We start from the raw sequence: 21153 nt of genomic DNA on the forward strand, positions 1-21153 counted from the left end.
GGAAGAATGCTTGCTATCAACTCTGCTGCCACTACATGGTCAAGCCAGATGAAGACAAAAATGGAAGAACAAAATTATCACCACTTGGTTTATTAACTGATAGCAACAAGGCACATAGGGCTATTACAGCTCAGACACTGAAGGCACAAGGCCCTGGCTAGAAGAGTTTATACTAAGCACAATCAGTCCAAGCATCACAGGATTCTATGAGACTAAAGGATAAAAAATATTTTCCCTTTAGACCCTACTCCCCTTTCTTACTGACATGACTTGCTATCACTAGGTCTTGATGTCTTCATTTAATGTTTGAAAGACTTGGGTGTCATTGGCAAGAGTGTGACTGCCTCAATAATTGATTCAATATGGATGGAACTGTGTCCCTGGAGATAGAGAGGAGACTGGAAAGGCAGCAGAGGCAGCCAGTGAGACAAATAAGAGGTCTTCTTCTGAGGTTAACTATGAGAGAGTGCATGCCATGTAATGTTTTGATGACCGCCATGCTTGCTCCACAACAGACAGCAGTCTGAGATAACGTTAAAACCTATGCCTGTCCTCTTCTTAAGGCACAGACAATAATACCAAAGGTAGCAAGATTATTTTAGCATTCAAAGTAAGTAATCAGGTGATGACAGGAAGCCACATCTGAACTAAGAAAACCCCACAGAGCTTCAAGTGCCCATGACGCAGTCTTTTCCAACTGAGTGTAAATAGGACATGTCACCTCACCCAACACCCCGGACCACAATGTTTTGAAGGTAGCAAAGGAGGAAACCACACTGCAAAGAGGAAGCAACAAAAGCAGTTTTAAAAAGCTTGCAGGCTTAAACCAACTGTATAATAACCAGAAACAGCTATTAAATTCTGAAGTAATAACACACATTAGTAATTAAACTGCTGGAACTGGACAGCAATTTCTCAAACATTTTCAATGGCACCATTGAGTATAGGAACTGTTCATGACTATATGCAAGGCAACCACTGGCAAGGTATTGTTTATCAGAGCAATTAGAATATGGCACACCTCTACCACAAGTACCTGTGCAAAATGCAAGGCAAACACCATGTAATTTCATATGGAACTAACAAGTGGGGCCAACCAGGAAACAGTTTTATTTTTGTTTTATTCTTCTACTGGTTTAGCAAAATATTACAAAACAACATATTTTTAATTTGAAGGGTGCAAGAATGGTGAGAGAGAGAAAAAGGAAACATACAGACAATAACCCAGATGTTATTTTGTGTAACATGCCTCTAGTTACGATCAAGAACCTCGGCCTTGTCTCGTTTTTGGGTTCAAGATTTTTATTTTACCAGAAAAAATACATTTCCACAGAACATGCTGCTTCTGATAAGACACATTTTTGTTTTCATTTGTATCACAGTTGTCACAAAAATTTTCAGCACAATCAAAATAAGTGCTTTATCATGGTGAGATCTGCTGAAAATCCACTGTTTACAGACACAGAAAGCTGCAAACTTTACTTATTTGTTCAAAATGCTTTTGTCTCAAAATTGCGCTATACCAAAATGGAGGTGACCTTCTACCACCTTAAAAAGAACCACCAAATCCTGGGCTCAAGCTATAATAAAGTCAAAGTTGCCCTATATTGCATGGACACATATTACATACCAATAAACTTGCTTTCAATTCCTATTCAGCCTACAGAACAAAATACAGCCTAAATACCCTGTTAGAGCAAGGGAGGAAAGCAAAGTATCCCTAAGAAAAATTCACAGCTCATTAAAATAAGTTTTTCAAGTCCTTTGCACTGTCATTATGGCACTAAGGTGCTACAACCTTCTCTCACTCATAGGATCCTCTCATCCAGGCACTTTATTTTATCAGAAGGCAGGTTCATCTCAGGTTATATCTACACTGTGTGTGGTAAATGCTAGAAAGATTATGCTGTGCTGACCTCTCTGCCTCTGTGACTCATCTGCTGCTGGAACCCTCTGGATCCCAACAGCTCGTTTCATGCTAGCTCACATGACCATCACAGCGCTGACTAAGAGGCAGATGCACCCTCAGGAAAAGCAGAACTGGACAGTTTTGGATGGTAAGCCAAGACAAGGACTTGGCCAAAAGCCATTAAGGACTTGACATGCTGATCCCTTGCTGTTCAGAGTTACCTCATACTAACCTGGAGGAAAAAAATGTCACAAGTCTTTGCTTGTTTGCATGATTCTGGTGCACAGTCAAAAGAACAAACTAAAGGCTCCATGAAGTTTTTGGCATTTTTAGCTGAACCCACTGTGAACTTTTCCTCTTGAGATTCAGATTTGGTCACTGACAGGCACTCTATTAGCTTGAAGGCACTAAAGTTTGTTCTAAACTTCATTCCTACCAAACATTAACAAGAAAAGATTTACAGACTTCTAAAGCTCAAAAAAACCCTGCAGGTCCATCTTCTTAGTCACTCAACCTTCAGTGGGTAGCAGTTTTCAGTGGGTAGCATAACTCTCAAGCACGACAGGCCTTGTTTCAAGTCTTAAAACATCAACATTATCAGTTTGAAGTTAAAACAGTGGAGACAGCAAGGGAAAAGTAAGTTGGGTGGTATTTATGAAAGATCATTCAGCAGCAGATGCTGATGATGACTGAGCCCAGGAATTTGGTACTTGAGGCAAATGTTTACTGCCACTGAGATGAGACTGTAGGCCAAAGGGAGACAAAATGTCATATTTCATAGCATAAACAACAGTAAATGAAAGACATGGCAACTCAGGCTTCAGCATAAATGAGCTTGTCAAATCCCATCAGCTAGGATTTGAACTGTTACCCTGCTGAAATGCCTACTGTTGTTTCTTGTGATCAAGTATTACCTGAGCTCAGTAACCACAAGTCAGGCTACAGGCATTAACAGTTTATTATTAAACCCTCCTACTGATCTTTGGAAGTGGTCTGTATTGCCTGAGTCACACAAAAACACACAAGAGAAAACATTTCACATTTTTGTTTAAGAAGCAAGTCCCCGTTAGCGAATAACTTGGCCCAGCAGTGCCAGACAACCAAGAGTTGGTGTTGATCCCCCTCTAACTACTCTGTGAATGTATCACTGCTCAGTTCCAAACTTGCCTGCTCTGGTTCCCTGTGAGAAAGTCCCTACTCTGGCTATGGCTTGATGACCAGCAATTGGCTTAGATTCTTCTGCCTTCAGGATGGCTTTGAGCACTACCAGATAGCCTGGAGCAAGCCAGCACCACAATCTCTGATTTAATTTCTTATTAAAGTTCTCTAGTTGGTGCACATCAAAACCACCCCACATAATGAACAGACATACAGCAAGCAAAGATCACTGAGGACTTGTTTCAAAATCTCAGTGAAAAGCCCACTGCAGATGCAAGCTGGAAGAAATTTGAGGTACAAAATGAATCTTACTGGAGGAGCTAGTTGAAAATGGGGGTTTTCATGCTTTCAGTTTACTTGAAAAAATATAGGACCTCCTATACATTATACATTCCCAGAACGTCTTGGAGCCAAAAGCTTCAAGCACTTGAACTAGAATTCTGTATTCAGATTGCTTATAATAAATTTTAATTACGCACCATCCTGCATAACTTACAGTTCTTCCTTAGACCCACATTACAAAATCCAGCCTTCTGTTTCACTAAGCAAAACCAATAAACAACAAAATTTGACAAGTCAAAAATCTACTATTTAAAAAAAAAATTTTGAAAGATAAGCAAGGGAAGAAAAAATCTGGATGGAATCAGATATTTTAACAACTCTAGAATCTATTTATTTTTTGTGCAAGACATCAAAAATTTTTCCCCATTCCTTCAAAGCTACAGAAGCATAGCTGTTGAAGCCTGAAATTGTAGTTCCATACCCTTTTGCTTTCAAATTAAACAAATGATCTCAGATTTTGGAGCAGTTTTTGACTCCAGGGAAACTATGCCATTAAGAGAGTGCCAGAAACACATCTAATTGATGTGTGTCCCAAGAACAGCTCAAAAGAGGGTAGACATACCACATATAGATTTCAAGGAAATTACTGAAAAGCCACAGAGCTTCAACAGAATGTGATATGTGAAACATAGCATATGAAAGACTCACTATCAAAAGGGTAAATTCAGTTTGGGAGATATTAATCTGATTACCTAAGAGGTACTATGAATTGGATATGCTCCTTTGTGCACCAAATCCAACCTGGACAGATGGAGGAGACTTTATGCTCCATTTTCTGACATGTAATTAGTGTTTAAGGGACGATCAAGTTACAGAGGCAAAGTTTCAAACAATTTTCTCTTTTTTACAGTACATGTACAGTGACCAGTAACAATAGATTTTCTGACCATTTTACTTGGGTGGCTTACACAGTCCACAACTAGACTTTGCTGTTCTCATTTTCAGTGTCATGCTTTCTCTGAACCCACCTGACAGAAAAGCAGTCCAGCAATGTCCTTGAACAAAGCACTTCACATAGAGCTCTGAAACTAGACTTGTGCAGACTGAATTCTGGGCTAATTTTATGCAATGCAGGTTTTAATTCAAATGATAGGAAATTTTAATATTTTTCTGCACTATAACCCTCCTCTTTCCTTCTTGCCATCACTGGCAATTTTCAGGATCTGTTGACAAAACAGCATGTAAAAATAAATCACCTGTTGCAGGCTCCTCCCCTTGTTGGATTTACAGAACAATGCCACTGTCAAATTCCATGCCTGTAAATTAACAAGTCACTGGTCTTGGACTATCAGCTATTAAAACATTACTGTTTTCCATTATGGCAATGAATGCTTTCAAAAGAACAAATTTGAAATCTATTTTTGATTTTGTTTATGAACTTCACTTAAAATTGTGTCAGAAGAAGGCTTAAAAATCAGATGTCTAATTAGGACATCTGTAACATGCCATTTTATGCTAAAAAGGCTGTTTGCATGGCTTATCAAGCCCTTAGCCTTGTAGGCTACACCAACCATCACACAAGGCCACCTTCTGTTTATTTCTCCATCAGCATCCTACACCCATAAGACTGTGCTCATATGCACAGGTATATGAATAACAGAATCAGTTTTGCAAAACAGAGAGGAAGGCTTAGCCCATGTCCACTAACACTGCCCTATATAGCTTTTAATTACTTTTAACAAAATGTTCAATTGTTTCAGCAGAGAGAGACAGACATCAATCCTTTCGTTAAGGCAAGGAGTACTCAGGGAGAACGGTTTTGGAAAGGGTGGCTCGTGGCAGAAGTGGCAGCTGGTACCCATCCAGCAGCCGTGGCCGAGCCGGCCGCGCCACGAGGGCGCCGGGGCTCTCTGCCAGCCAACTGCTGGGGAAGTAAGAGGGAGAGGCGAGTTCATGAAGAAAGACTGCGGCAGCGTGGGAGGACTATGACCTTTTGATCCCCGAGATGTTCCTGATGTACCAAAGTGACATGTCAGCTCTAATAAGCTGCACTCTCAGACTGGTGGCAGGGGCCTACAAATTACTGTGAGATCTGAAGGCATTTGTTGTGATGATCCTGGCCTGGATGGGGCACATCAGCGCTCCCCCAGCAGGGCTATCTGACAGTCTACCCCAACAATTCCCAACCCGGGGGTTGTAACCTCCAGCAGGGTCACAGCCGCACAGAGTGGGGTCGCAAGCCTGACAGAGATGTGATTGTTTGTGTTAGTCTTTAGGGTCGCAAGCTTGGCTGGGGTGAGTTCACCACCAAAAACAGAGGCACAAACCCAAACCATTTGGGAACAGCTGGCCTAACAGATTTTGCACTGAAAAACGACTTCCGGATAATCAGCTAAAACATGCCCAAACTACTGCCTTGCATATACATGTGCCAGCCTGAAACAAGGACTCCCCTGGCAGGTATCAGACTGGCTCAAATTACTCCTAAAGAATCATGGCTGCATAGTCAGTAGTAACATCTGGTTTGCTTTCTTTGTGACAAATTTTCCATTGTTAACAGTGCAGCTATTCATACTTGAGCCGTTGCCTTTTCTACACCCTTCCTGGTGCTAGTTAGGCATCAGCTCATGCAGGAATATTCTGTAGGTTGCCTGAGGGACTGGAGCAACAGCAGGATATTTTGGGAGAGCAGAAACCAGTAAAAACATAGCCTTCCTTTAGTTAAGCTCTGGGCATTTTCTCTTTCTACCATTTCTTCACCCATCTTCCTGTACTGCACTGTGACCACTTGGGTTGCTCTCCTCTGAATGCTTCTTTTTTTATTTTTTAGTATAACTGACACTATGAGAAGACTAGTAGAGTCCAGATTAGATTAATCTTCTTCATGTGAAGCATGCAAAATCTGCTCACGCTCTCTATTTTAATTAAGACATAATGCACCAACTGTATACTGTCTTTTATTGTTGTTTTATGTTTGGGTTTCAATGTAATATTTTAGGAGCAGACTGTCACTGGGAAGAAATTCATTCACATGACAGAACACCCAACTTCAACCTCCAAAAAAGGCCAACAGGTTATAAACTTCCATCATTTAAGACAATAAATTATTATTGCAATAATAAAGCAGGAAATAGACACAAATTAAGCAGAAACACCAATGTGCTCTTTATACGATTAAGGGGAATCATCAATCATAGAAACTGCCTGAGATTAACAAGGAGCCAGTTTTTTCAAACATCCTGCAGTAAACCCAGAGGAAACCCAGCTGGAACTGCAACTAGAATACAGGCATGAGAGTCTAAAATTATCCTCTGTCCCCTCACCCTTGCCTTCCCTTTTGGTATAGCATTTGCACCTCGAGTCACTTTTAACTGCTTCAAGTTCTGCAGGTGAGTCATATGTTTCATGCACTGCCACAAGCCAAATCTAATTCCCATAGTGATGCTTTCCTGTGTATCAAAATCCTTCTAGTCCCTTCCAGCTCCATCAGAAGAAAGATCAATGATGGCATTATAAAACTCCGGAAGAAATGGAACTGAATGCTGCAGATTGCTGAATATTTTGTCCCCAGCTTTTGCACAGATTAAAGGATAACACAGAGTGAGGAAAGACAGAATGTAATTGGTCATTGTGCAAGGGACAAGTGGTGTTTAGCTCTTTCTTGCCCTTGAATTCATTTTTTTACAATGTAATTTGAAAGATAAGGTCCCCCAACACTGGCGTGCAACATGTAGGGCCGCAGAAGGAATTCGAACTAAACCAGGTCTCACGTTTCTGATTTAAACCACTGATCTGCATGACCACAGTAAAAAGTTCTGTATTCACCCACACTGAAATATGAGTTAATCTTACTTTTAAACATCTTTAGGGCATAAGGAAACAACCGACTGCAAATTCTTACAGTACTTTACGCCTACATGCCATCAACTGAAATTCAGTGACTGACCCATGCATGCTCTCAAGCTTAATGCACTTAGAGGAACACAGCAGTAAGCTGAGGTGTGCAGCAGGATTCATGGAAACCCATCCTGCTTTGCACTGGAAGGTGTAGCACATACTCAGTCGAACTTTTTCTCAGTGGAGGTAAGATTCATAGCAACTGAGAGGCAGCAACTTCTAACGACTCAACTATGACTGTAATCACTTCTGTTATTGTGCTTCTCATTATATAGATGAATGATTCCCAGGAAACGTACCTGAAGGGTTTTAGGATTACAAGTCATTGATTAATGATTCTAAGTCACATCATGTCTTCAGAAAGAAACCACAACAAAGCAGTAAAACTTTGTACGCTCTCATCGTGGCAATTAGGATGTGAGGAATGGAGATTTTCTTAAACTGATATATAGAGGTCTTTGAATGCTTCTGCTGACAGTTTTCAACCTTTCTGTAGTCTAGATCAAGTGATTATGCATATGTCATTCAAGTTGGGACTTCCACAGACACATACATTCTCCGTGACACTCGTTTACTGAGAGATTTATCTTTCGATTAAAAAGCCGTTAAAATTGGGCTGGATGTTATTATGTCACTACTTCCCACTTGGTGAAATATAGCATCAAAATTAGTACAGGACAACATGGCAACTGTTATCGTGAAATCTAACTGCTCCACACCACCACAACCCTGCCTCCTGCACAAACAATCGGGGTATCATTTCCTCTAATGGTTAATATCATTCATCCCAGGCCCTGTAATGATGGTGCACTTCCTTCTGCTGCTCTCTACAACCAGAAGGGCTTTTCCTTCCACTGAAGCACAAGAGTGCATACTCCACAACTGTTAAGAGCACACAGTTACAAGAAATGTGAATACAGAGCAAGCACAAAAATGAAATCCTATTTTGAGAAGGCTTGTTTTTCCCTACAACATGTATTAATGAGTTTTATCAAGGCTGCTCCTCTTTTTGGTGCCCTCTGTTTACCTATCCTGAAGTATGTTGTCTTCCAGCAGGTTAAGGAACATGAGCTCCCTCCACCTTTGAGAGTACGTACAGCTAACAATGTTTTTATGAAAACTGAAGTAGTAACTCAAAGACAGAACAGACTGAAGGAATAAAAAGCTCCTCACAGAATGCTTCGCTGGTGAAGAGGATTACAGGGTCTCTGCTGGAGCAGATTCTTAAAATGCAGCTGAGACATGAAGTCCAGCAGCAAAATAAAGAATTAAAAGCAAACAACTCCAGCTGTTTCATTATTGAGCTCACATGCACTAGAACCAGTGACTTAAGCAACTCTATCAACCCTGACACTGAAGTCAGAGATGCCCAAGGCTCAGACCTGGAGGCAAAATCCTGTGGCTCACTGAGCTCTTTTGTCCCATCATGGAAGGGTTCCTGATATTGGCCCTAAATGCCAATCAAACCTTCAGGTGAGAACAGTAATTAATATCCAAGCAATCACAGATGCAAATCTCACTGTGCTTCCCCATATCATCAAGTCTGTAGCAAAATCATGCAGCAAAAGCTACACTGTAGCACTTCCTTATCTCCATAAACCAAGAAGAGAACTACATTAGAAAATCACAAAATCACAGAATGGGTAAGCCTGGAAGGGACCACAGTGGGTCATCTGGTCCAGCCTCCCTGCTCAAGCAGGGTCATGCTAGAGCACACTGTACAGGATTGCATCCAGTTGCTTCTTAAATATCTCCAGTGACAGAGACTTCATAATATCTCTGGGCAATTTGTTCTAGTGCAGGCTCACTCACACAGAAAAGAAGTTTTTCCTCATGTTCATGTGCAACTGTCTGTGAATCAGTTTTTGCCCATTGTCTCTTGTCCTACTGCTTGACACCACCAAGAGGAGCCTGACTGCACCCTCTAGCTTTAAAACTACATGGAGGAAGTGTTTTAGAAACTTATTTAACAGCAACTTGATTCATAAACTCATGGCTCCTGCACAACAGGTATGTTTAGGCTTCACAGAATATACTTTTTTATTTTAATTAAGTCACCAACCCTAACCATTAAGTATATACATAAATCAACAAATAAACAAATCTAAACCAACCAACAGCCTCTGATCTCTGGGGGCTCCTCAGTTCATTTGATAATTCTTCAGTGTTCTCACTCCATGTGGCACCAGGACTGAAAAAAGGAGATTTGAAGGGAGAGAAATAATAAACTACAGAACTGATCTTACTGAGTTGAAGAGAAGGTCAATTTGTTATTTTTCCCATAGAAATATTGAAATATTAAGGAAAATAATAATACTTGAAATATTAAGGAAAAAAATTGCAGAAGAATAATCAAGCCCCAAATTTTAAAAAAAGGTAAACTGAGGCTAGAAGAATAAAACCATTTAACCACAATACGTCAAGAGATCAAAGGCAAAGCAAGGAAGAGAAGCTGAAGATTCCAGCTTCAAACCTTCCACTTCTAAATGAAAGTAGGAAAATCCTGTGTGTGGGAGATATTAAGGTAGCTTAGTGTTCTCCAGTCTTCACAACACAAAAGCCTACTTCTGCTCAACAGCTTAAAAGAATTCAAGATCAGAGCAACAAAGAAGAAAAGGTCAGACTAAACTCATTGCTCACACTGTGCACTAAAAATACACAATGCTATGACAAACCACTTGATGAACACAAATGGCAGAAGACTGAACATTGGCCTCCCCAGATCTAGTGCAAGTTTAGAGACAATTTTAAACACAAAATAATTCTGACTTTTTCAAACAAATATTTGAAAGTACTAGCTGAGACTGAAGAGGCCCAAGACAGCATTCCTTTTTTTTGCTTGACACTTTGTGCAGGGTGGGAGGAGGATACTGTTCTTGCTCATACCAACACGCCCCTGAATTTTTTCCACGAAAGATGGAGTTTGGCTTTGATGTCTGCTAGAGGAAGTCAGAGCTTGCAGCTGGCAAATACATTAATAGCATAGGCACTGGTGGACTAGAAGGAGCCTCAAGTAGGTCATCTTGTCCTATGTCTTTGCAGCACACAAATGAAACACAAATTCCCCTGTACACCTAGTGCTAAAATACACAGGCTTAGAATTAGTTTCTAAAGACTTTTTATATTAGGTAAAATTTAGTCATGTGAACTTCACAAAAAGAGCAAACATAACACAGTCACACACACAGATAACTTGTTTTAAAAAACCCATTACCAGTCATACAAAATATTTCTACTGCTCATGAAGCTTAATGCAGCTTGAACCTTTTTTTTTTAAAATAAGATATTATTTTAATTGGGTAAGGGCTATTTTTTTAAATATTTAAATGATAAAGCATTAATTCTTAGGCTACTCCTGGGCTTGTCTGACCACCCCAGCAATGTAAAATAACTTTAGACTTCTCCAAGTTGTCTTTGACTGGAAGAACTAAACAGAGGCTATTCCATAAAGCAAGAATGGAAGTGAAACAGTAACGTCCACCATCATCCTCCAGACTATCCCCTCTGATGTTGGGGTTTGAGAAATAGCTGTGCAAAAATGGTGAACTAAAAACTGAGTTTGGGCCCTAGCAAAGAAGTGACAGCATCAGATGTCTAAGGATTTAAGAGCTAGAGGAAAATATTATTGGTCCTAACTCCTTCAGCTGATAATCTGACAAGTATGTAAAGGACAAATGAATGCAAGGACTCAGACTATCAGCAGAGAAACTTTGGTATTGTATTTATCACTTTATTTGTGGAAACTATGCTTTTTTTTTTTGGTCTATCTGGAAGCAGAAGTATGCACAGGTCTGGGAATTTAGCTGGACATAACCATTTCCTACAAGAAATACCAACAAACAGTTCATGAATTCTTACACTGCTACATATGTGGTGGGATTTTACAACCAGCACTGCTTTTATAAATCCATTAACATTCTCATAAAAATCTAACATATTTTTAGGACACAAGTTTTCATGCACTAGATTACAGCTTTACAGATGACAAACTCTGAGCCTGAAACAGCTTGACAATGTCCTTTCAGCTTGTTCATCAGATTAACTTTCTGTCACACATCAGATGAACAGCTTCCTTGGTTTCTTGCCTAATCTAACACAACACCCAAGCAATTCCCAAGCACAATCAGAAGCAAAAAAAGACGACACTATAACATTCCACTTCTTTCTAATGGCACATTTAGTTTGAAATTTTCATTTCTGCCTCCATCTAAGAAAGATTACCCTTTTAGCAAACCATTTATAGTGAAGGGACTCTGATTTCAGATAGGATTAAAACAACATATTAGACATATACAAACCAAGCAGTCTGAGTTGCTTACAGGACTAAAAATGTGTTATGGGTCCTTTCACATCTAGGTCACTGGTTCAAATTCAGCTTTAGTTGGTGATGAGTGACATGGAACAATGAGGTAAGAACCCAGCCACAAATCTGGCCTCTTATCCCTGACTCTGCAACATACACTCTTTGTGCACTTGGGCTACTCGCCTAACTACTCCTTCCTGTAAATTCTACAACTGTAAAAGATTAGTAAGTATTATTACTATCATACCAGCTCTAGAAGACAAATTAATTTAGGATTCTGAAAGTACAAAAGATTATCAGAAGTTTATTGCTGCTTTCAGGCTGTTCAAGAGCTAATATCCAAATACATTAAGGGGGAACTTTCTCAGGACAGGTCAATACCGTGATGTTAAAAGAACACACCAAAACCCACTGGCCATACCTGTGTCTTTTGATAGGAAGATAAACATGGAAATCAGATGCTGAATGAGCCTGAAATTTCACATTTACTCACAGATAGACAGCAGGGGTTAAAAGTGATGAAAAACAGAAATCCAGAAGCAGTCATTTTACAAACAAGAAAGACATAGGGAGAAAAGCCTGCAGCACGGAGATGCACTGTGTTCTTCCATTACACAACACAGCAAGTAAATGCCATATCAATGTTAGTCAAGAAAGGAGGGAAGGGAGAGAAGGAAAGGAGTTTATCAGCCCTACATCCCTTGATAATACTTGAATTTCCAAAGGATCCTGCACTGCTGATATCTGTACTATTCTTGTCCTGTGGCAAAACAAAAGTGTCCATTTTCAACAAGCGTGATGCTGACACATTTTGCTACTTCAGATCCTTAATTAAAAACAAGGAATGAGAGCAACAAAGGAATAAAAAACAGAGCACCAATATATTTTAACTCAATAAGCTCAAAGGTGAAAAGCAGTGGTGGTAGTGTAGGCGTAACATGATAGGTTCATGAAAAACCTGTAATTGCTAGAAAAATTATTATGCCATCTCTTGAGTAGCCCTGATTCTAGAATATTCTGGAACTACATCTTGTACACAGCACTGAGAATCTTTCATATGTACTGGGAAATTCATAAACATTTCAACTATTCCATGTGTTTTTCCTAAGTATCTTCAAATATTTTAGCCACAGGACAAAAATATGTTTTACTGAAAACATATTTTGTCATTATTCCCACATCAGAGTCAGCTGTGCCTTTCTTTCCAGAGGAAGCTCATCCATAGCAATTCTAAAGGGCAAGGAGAGGCACAAGCACTGTGATCAAGACAAATTAATAAGACAATGCACAACAACTTTGTGCCAAGAAGAAAATTATAAAGGTGAAAAATTAAGCCTTTATCTTCCAAATCTAGTTACCAAATTTCACATCTTTCTGCCAGAGGTAGGCAGCAGTATTTGATACACGTACTTCACAGATACTTTGGCAGTGGGTGGAACCAATAAAAGCCACAAGCACAATTCTAAAATTATTTAATGGGCCATGCTTTTCCAGACTCCTATTGACAAAATTATGAAGCAAACACATCAATCAGTGTTAAGGCATTGCACTGAAGTTACTACTCCCTAACATTCCGTTTAAATCTACCTTTAACCTCTTTCCCTTGTCCACTGAAATGAGTTGCAGAAATAATGCCAGTTTTAACCACTGCTTAGTTATTTTTGCCACTGAGCTGTACTTGTGTAAAGTCAGACCAGCTTGAGACAACTGTGTGTGATCAACCAGAACACAGAGAAGCTGATCAGAACCACCAGAAAGTGCAGCAAGGAGACAAAGAGGGGAAATAACCATGTTATGTGAAGTGGAAAGTCTGCATGCAATTATCACACCTTTACAAGAAAGATGAGCATTGCTGTGCATCAAACATTTGGGTCTACGCACAAGCTGAACGCTAAATAACAAATTTTTCTGCATCTACCCCTCACAAGGGTACTCTGATTATTCTTTGGAAGTGGGGAAAACCAAAATTATAATATTATCTTGTAAACCTTGATTCAGAATTATCTTTTCTTCTTAGCACACTAAGTCCTCACTATTACTCAAAAAAGTGCTTTTCTATAATTCTGCACAGAAAACAGAAGCACGAAGATGTGAAGTAATATGGCATCACAAAAATCTCCATATTACATTCACACAACAGAGAGATGCAGTCTGAGGCACTGTACTTGAAAACCAAACAAGTGTAATTCAAGGAACAGGACTGAGGATCTGCTTCCCTTCCTCTGTGAGCAGTTGTTTCTCCTTGGAATCTATGATGACCATTAGATATGATGGAATTTGCAGACTAGCCTGTGTATTTCTTCTTGTAGCAGCTTTAGAAGACTGACAAAATGCTTTAAATGCATGTGAGTGACAGTACAAGGCTGAGAAACTGAGACGGCTCAAAAATACATTCCCAGCCTTCAGAAAGTGTCCAGTCCTTTTAGCAACTCCACAAACTTTCTTTTTAATTATAAATGGATTTTCAGAGAAACTGGAAAATAATTTTGTTTCAAGACTGTTTTAGGTTCGACTTGATAAATTGACTCCCTTAGCCCCCTGTATTTCAACAGAAGACTGCAAGTTACAGTGTGGATTTGTGGCCGTGTAGAGTTTCAGTTCTGATAGAAGGGATTCCTTACCTTCAGACAAGGACAAATCATCAGCTGGAGACACCAGGTCTGCCCGGACCCCAGGGCCACTGCTCAGCGCTGTGGTAATCTGATTCGTCAAGATAACCTGCAAACAGACAAGGAGAGGGGGATGGGAAATGAATTTTTATAGCTATAGGAAGGCAGAGAGAAGCCCAGGACTGGAATCCTCCAGGCATAGCAACCAGATGACCCTCTATTCTGATCTTCAGCAAATTCAACACTCAGAACATTTTGAACTACCTGCCGAAACTGAAAGAGTCAATTGCAAGAAGTGGAGGAAAAGGGATACTGTTAAAAAGATGAAATACTGAACAACAGTATGCTACCTTAAATGAAACTACTGCTCTGAATAGCTTCATCTTTTGCTCATATTCCATGAGCATTTTGATGCTCCTTGCAAAAACCCACCATTTTCTTCATAGACAAATAGGAAATCTATTTTCCAAGCAATTTCCACATAATTCCCACACTTTCTTCCTTTGGCTGAAACACAGTGCCATGGAGGAAGGTGTGGCAGGGGTACACTCCCACTGATCTGAAGCACAAAAGGGCTAATTGTTATAGGGCTATCTTTACAAATGGGGATTTTTTAGTGTTTTTCAGGATCACAAGATTCTGATAAACAAAACTATAGTACCTGCAGCGCTCTCCTCTGACAGCATGAGCAACAGTCATGCCCACAAGACAAGAACAATTTCTTGTACCTTTGAATACATACTGGTTTTTAGTAACAGAAAACATTAAGCAAACAGTGCAAACACCACAGAGAGAAGAACATAGCTATAGCTACAATTATCTTGCAATGCTTTGGTCTCTAAGCAGCTGCACTTTTTGCAATAACAGTTGGTCTCCACTTTGCTGACTAACTTCAAAACTTAATTTTTTTTTTTTTAATCAAAAAGATTCTTCTACTTGCACTGAGAGCAGAGAAACTCCAGACAAACTCTCTTTCAAATTAATGGCCTGTCTTCAGCTGTATTTCACACAGGTGAAAGGGAAAAAGGAATCCAACACAATACTTGGTTGAATGCAGTCTCACTGGAATTTACTGGCATAAATTAACAGATAACCATTGCTAAAAGGAAGAGGAATTTCTCTGCCATTCCCTCCACTACTTGTCCCTCCCTCTGATCATGCCTTCTTCCTGCTTTCTAACACTTTCAGCAGTAAGATATGACACACTGTCCCCTTTCTTTTCCCATTGTGAGACCCCACACAAACTGTGTCAGACCAACAAGTTGTGACCGCAGTGGTGCTGCTGCAGGGTATTGTGTCTTCTTCAGGCAGCATGACATGAGGTGCCAGCAGTGTGATGGAGTATGTGACCTTTACAAGACTCTACCTCCCTGCTCATGCCAGCCCACCCAGCTCTGTGCTGCAAACAGGATGATGGTGCCTGAGAGCTTTATGGACTGTATCAACAGGACTAAATTGAGAAGCGTGTAAGTCAAATCTTCTCTTACTCAACAGGAGTTCAAGACCTTCAGAACTCCACAGTGATGTCCTTCATGCTCATCTGCTGTTGACTGCAAGTTCTGAACGAACTTGAGCTAGCTGTGATTACTCTGCACAGCTTAACCACAGGATGCACCTTTGGGACAGGGCATTTATGATCACTGCAGTGAACACAGACGTGGTAGATAAAAGCCTTGCTTGGTCATACACCTCGGCTAAGGTACAACTTGCAATACTGCAAACAGCAAACAAACAAGAAACACATTACACCCCTCTGCTGTTTCCTCCAGAGTTGCTGTGTGCACCCAAAAGCAGACAGCAAAGGGTCTGGTACACACAACTCCTTGCTGCCACTGATGGCTGACTTGTTCATAAGATTACAGGGTAGGATAATTCAATTTATTAATAAAGAAAATAAAAGTCACTTTTCCTTTTTTTCTCCATTTTAGTGAGCTAGTTCATCCTTGTGATAGGATAGGCATCAAAACAAGTTCAAGGCAAATGAAAGAAGTAGGCAGCCAAGAGTCAGTAGGAATAAGAAAGGATGTGAAACCTTTCCTTCTTGAAACCATTCTCACTTTGTTTCCACTGTGTCACAAAAGCCCCAGACTCACATATCCATAGTATCCAGTACTACAAAACGTGCTGAAACAGAACACACCAACAAACTTATACTCACACGTACTGGTGAGGTATGAAGTTTTTATTGGCACACTTTGCAATGATCACATTATTAACAAGTATCAAGCCCTCTAAGTGATTCAGTCACCCCAGACTTGTGCCAAGATAATCTTTGTGCTGTGCCATCACGTATTTTATTATTTATGCACCACATTTTAAAGAAATGTTACCATGATTAAGGAATGTTTTTAATAGAAAAAAATACCTAAGCCCAGTATATTTCATATTGCTTTCCTTCAAAGGAAACTAACTTCGAAGGCTTCAAAAAAAAAAAATCAAAAGAAAAATGAATAAGAAGAATAATGCAAGTGCTTTTTTTTTTTAAATCTTCCAGATGCTCCTTATCCAGGAACTCCACAGCACTGTTAGCTGTAAGACTAAGTCTTCTTCACCTTTTATGTTTAACTGAAGCTATGCCTCTTAACCTAGATTTCAATTTCTGATGTATCCTTCAGTAACTATTCAATACTAATATCCTAGATTCCCTGTTATACTGTTTAAAAAAATCAGAGTCCTACCAAAGTAAATGTTCCTCTCTGACTTGCTCTGAGGACGGAAATTAAGCATATTCTGAGTTCCATGACTTCACTGACAGTTACACATTTGCTTAAATACATATCTAAATACTATCTTGAATAGGTACACTTTCTCTGAGATGAAGCCATATGCATATACAGAATGCTTATTTTGTAATTAATTGAAAATTATTCCCCATTTCTCCAAGAACCAACATCGAAGGAGTTCTCCCATAAGACGAGTCCAGCCACAAGACAATGCTGTTAGCTAAGCACTAAATTTGGCATCAAATTCCCTGTCACACTTCTGCAGCCTCACCTACTGCAAAATTTTTTCCTCAGGTGCAGGTATTCCTATTATCATCTATATATATATACACACACACAGAGCTATAGACGTATGTTCTTGTATCTTTGTGCAGCTCCGATAATACAGTTTGAACCTCACTTTGAGAGTGTGCAGAGTACTCCAAACTCTCACTAACAAAAGGAAAGAGCTGGTCCTTTGCTACAGTTATGAAAAAAAAGGCACCCAGATTAAGCAAACTCTTCAGAATAGATACATCTCTCTTCAAAACTTCAACCATATGCCCTTACTGGAAAGTGCCAAGTTTTATTTTTCCATGAGTAAAACTTTGGTCATGAATATTTTGGCAGTGAAAAGTGCCATTTAAAAGAGACCATACATTTTCAGCAGGCACCAGTCCTTGTAGGCATTCAACTTGAAGCCCTGAGTACTGGTATCACATGACTCCAGTGTCACATTTAAGAACTTCATTAATTTTTCCCCAAAGTCTCCTTCCTGAATCTGAAAGACATGCTTACATTTCATTTTGCCATCCTTTGAAATGGTTTGATGTATTCAGAGCATTGCAAATAGGTGTTTGAGGGAATGGCTAAACTTGTGGGTGATATGGAGAGAACACCCAGGCAGAAAAAGGAGATCTGGTGCCAAACAGCTCTGTGAGTTCCTGGTGAGGAATCACATTTGTGCATGGACAGCATCAGCTGAGTCTCACCCATTGCTTCATACATGTGTGCACAGCATATCATGCTGGCTTTGATGTTAATTATGCTGTTTCTTACAAACCACCAAAAAGAAGGTCTGGGTTGGTCTGATGGGTGCCACACCTGCTAAACAGTGCTTGGAAACAAGCTGGGCTTACTAGAGAGTCCAAGCAGTCTTACTAGGGAGTGCTTTGCACTGAACTAGCAATAGCACTTCTTCAACTCTTCACTGTAGATCTGCCATTAAGTTAACCTGTTTAGCACAGGAGACATGCCAGATCCTCAGGCTAAGTAGGTAGGAAAAATTTGCCTCTGGACAAATACTGGACAGCTTACCAGCCAAACACAGCTTCCTTTCAAGAAGTTCAAAGCCAGTCATATGTTTATTAACTTCCAGCCGAACACTCAACAGTGAGAATATTGCTACATGGTATTTTGATGTTATCATACTGAAAGACACAGTATTTTTAAAGATATTGTATTTAAAAAACAAGCAGTATTTTTAGAGGAGCTCCTATTTCCAACATCAACTAATGGTACAAAAGATTTTCACTGCCACTGAAACTCACAAAAAGCCATCATACCTTACCATACACAACTGTGTCCTGACATGTGCAACAGGTAAGGGAGCTTTGCTGTTGCTTTTCTGTTCCTACTTTGTGATGAACAAAGGATGTAGGGCTTCTTCAGTCAGCAACTGTGCCTGAATGAAAAACACTCTCCACTGCTAAAAGAGGAAAAAGAGTCAGCTAGTCATCTCACTGACACTGGAAACATGCTTCAATGCAGTCTCCCATGGAGTTCGACAAACCACTGCCTCTAACTTTCAGCCTATTCCTTTGCCATTGGTTAAGAGAGCTATTTAACAAGTGAAAATTTACAGTCCTCAGCCTTCCAATTCTGACAGAAGTACCAACTCTTTGGAAATTCACTCAGATTCAGATTTCAAAATCCTTTCTGGGAAAAAGTCTACTACTTAAAATACCACACAAATGACGGACTACACAATTTCCCAATCTTTTACTTCAATTTTTACTGCAGCATAGCTATGTCAGATTGTAAAATAACCCCATCTAACCATTAGAAGTGTTATGACAGAAAGAAGAATTAGAAAACCTAGAGATAAAAACAAAAAGACAGCAGGAGCACTTTTTCAACTTCCTAATTTTAGACATGTTAGAAAAACCCCACAACTTCCTCCTCTGATTACTTTCTCACTTTTTTATAGGTGCCAATACCTTGAAAAAAATGGACACACGGATTTCTCAAGGAAAACAGCACTCAGGTTCCATATAGATCATTGTTACTTCTAAGATTTTATCTAAAAGTCAACAACAGTGTTAATATCCCATTAAAATCTTTATATGTTGTTGTAAAAACAGAGTCACCTTCCACTGATGCGATTTCAGCAGATGCTAGTTTTTTTTGGAAGCATATTATAAAAGTAAAAAAACAAACTTATTTATTGTGCCTAAACTCACAACACCCCCATTTATTGGGAATAGCAGAGTTTCTGCATAGGCAGAAAATCCCTGCCGGTCCTGGGAGAGAGTTGGCCTAAGAATTTCACACAGAAGAATAAGCAAACTATTTTTTGTTTGGTTATTTATACAGTACAATTTTTCAAGTACTCCTCCTGCCCATCCTAGACCACACTGAAATTACAAAACCTGACTTTGTCATCCTTGTAAATCCAGTTGAGTAAATAAGCTGTTTTCTGTAAACTTGTGGTCTCAGCCTCCTTGTTAGTTTATTGCAAAATTAAAGGGAGCTCAGCACAGAACTATCAATCAGTAACCAGCAAAGGTAGAAAGTCTACTGGAGTGTACCAAAAGGCAAAACCCTACACTATTTCATGAAATGGCTGTTTGTTAAAAGAATGAAGCAGAAATCCCCATTTCGCATGCAGCACTATTTAGGAAAATTCTTATTAAAGGCTTCCTATTGAGCTGGGAGAGCAAGCACAAGAACACTTGCAATAATCCCACGTTACTCCACCCTTATTAGCCCATGAATTTTGTGGTTTTCACTGTGCCCAGAAAACGTCACTAGAGAGCACCAAGTACAAGTGACAAGTCACTGGGGCTGGGATGATGACCCTGCATGCTGGAGGAGAAGGAAAGGAAGTTTTACTGATCCCCAGCCAATCTGCCTTCCCATCCCTGAGAAGGCATCTCTCTCCCTTTCCCTGAAGAACAGGGCTTTTCATGAGGTGTTCAAGTCATGGCTCAAAACAATAAGGGACAGTGCACCAAGCAATGCCATGAAGTCAGATGGGGCTGGCAGCGAGCCTGAAAACAGCAAAAGGGAACAGTGAGAAAAAATAGGGTGAAAAATCATGCTTCAAACAGCTGTGAGAGCAACAGCCTTCTCCCTGAAAACTGGTTAAAGATCCTCAAAGACTGGCATCAATCTGCTCAAGGAAGAATCCAAAATTACCCCTATCTGTGACAGTAACAGGTATTTGTGGCCTTCATTTAAGCTACACACTGAATTAGCTTTTTCTTCAACTTCTGTTTCTTTGGGGAGATTTTCGTCAGCATCAGTAGCCATTTGACACAAAAGCTGCCAAAAGTTGTGCAAGACCCCAGGAGAACTTCTACTTAATATTCACAAGGAATAAAACAAGCTTAAAACTGAGCATTTTTGGTGAACTCATGGAGTTACAAGCAGAAAAAAGAAAGCTCTGAATGCAATACCAAGAGCTCCTACCCAAAACAGGAGTTTTCCAGAGAGAATGTCAAGTGCCCACAGCCACAGCAGCACTTGAAGACATTTACTGCTCCACAGGGCCTCACCTCACAGGAGACTGGCTTTTAGTGAGAAAAGACTCTTCACAGCCAGAGAGCTCTAGGCTCCAGGACCAAATTAAACATATTTATATCACAACTATTATAATGACAAGAGATTAAATATATACACATATCTTCATTCTCAGAAAATGCAAACTATTTTGGATCTCATAAACAAAATACAAAAGAAAAAACCCAACAGTTAATCATCTCAAATCCAAGCAAATCACCACACCCACCCAATACTTATCCCACAAGGTGTCTTGTATTCCTAAACTGAGCAGCCACCAGCCCCAGCAGCTCAGATTTCTGTGGAGAAGAATGTAAATAATGTCAAATGCTCTATAAAGCCCAGACATCACCAGTAAAATACATCTAATACATGAAATTCCCATATGCAAAGTCAAGCACCTCTCCTGGTGTTTAATCAAGGCCTAACTAAGATACTCAAAAGTATCTTTCCATGTTTTACTAAAATGGTTGTAGCACAAAGCTGCTTCACTGCAGGCACGAGCAATTC

At 39.8% G+C, this 21153-nt stretch overlaps 1 protein-coding gene across 5 annotated transcripts in view; it reads right to left on the reverse strand.

Moving 5' to 3' along the window:
- RAD51B (RAD51 paralog B) overlaps nt 1-21153 on the reverse strand; it is a 386354-nt gene that overhangs the window by 218508 nt on the left and 146693 nt on the right. For all 5 annotated transcript variants that reach the window (XM_059849716.1, XM_059849718.1, XM_059849715.1 and 2 more), the window contains exon 8: nt 14171-14267. In XM_059849716.1, coding sequence (XP_059705699.1) covers nt 14171-14267 — 97 coding nt within the window. The remainder of the gene's footprint in view (nt 1-14170; nt 14268-21153) is intronic.

This window comes from Haemorhous mexicanus, chromosome 6 (assembly GCF_027477595.1).
Source record: "Haemorhous mexicanus isolate bHaeMex1 chromosome 6, bHaeMex1.pri, whole genome shotgun sequence".
Lineage (NCBI taxonomy): Eukaryota > Metazoa > Chordata > Aves > Passeriformes > Fringillidae > Haemorhous > Haemorhous mexicanus.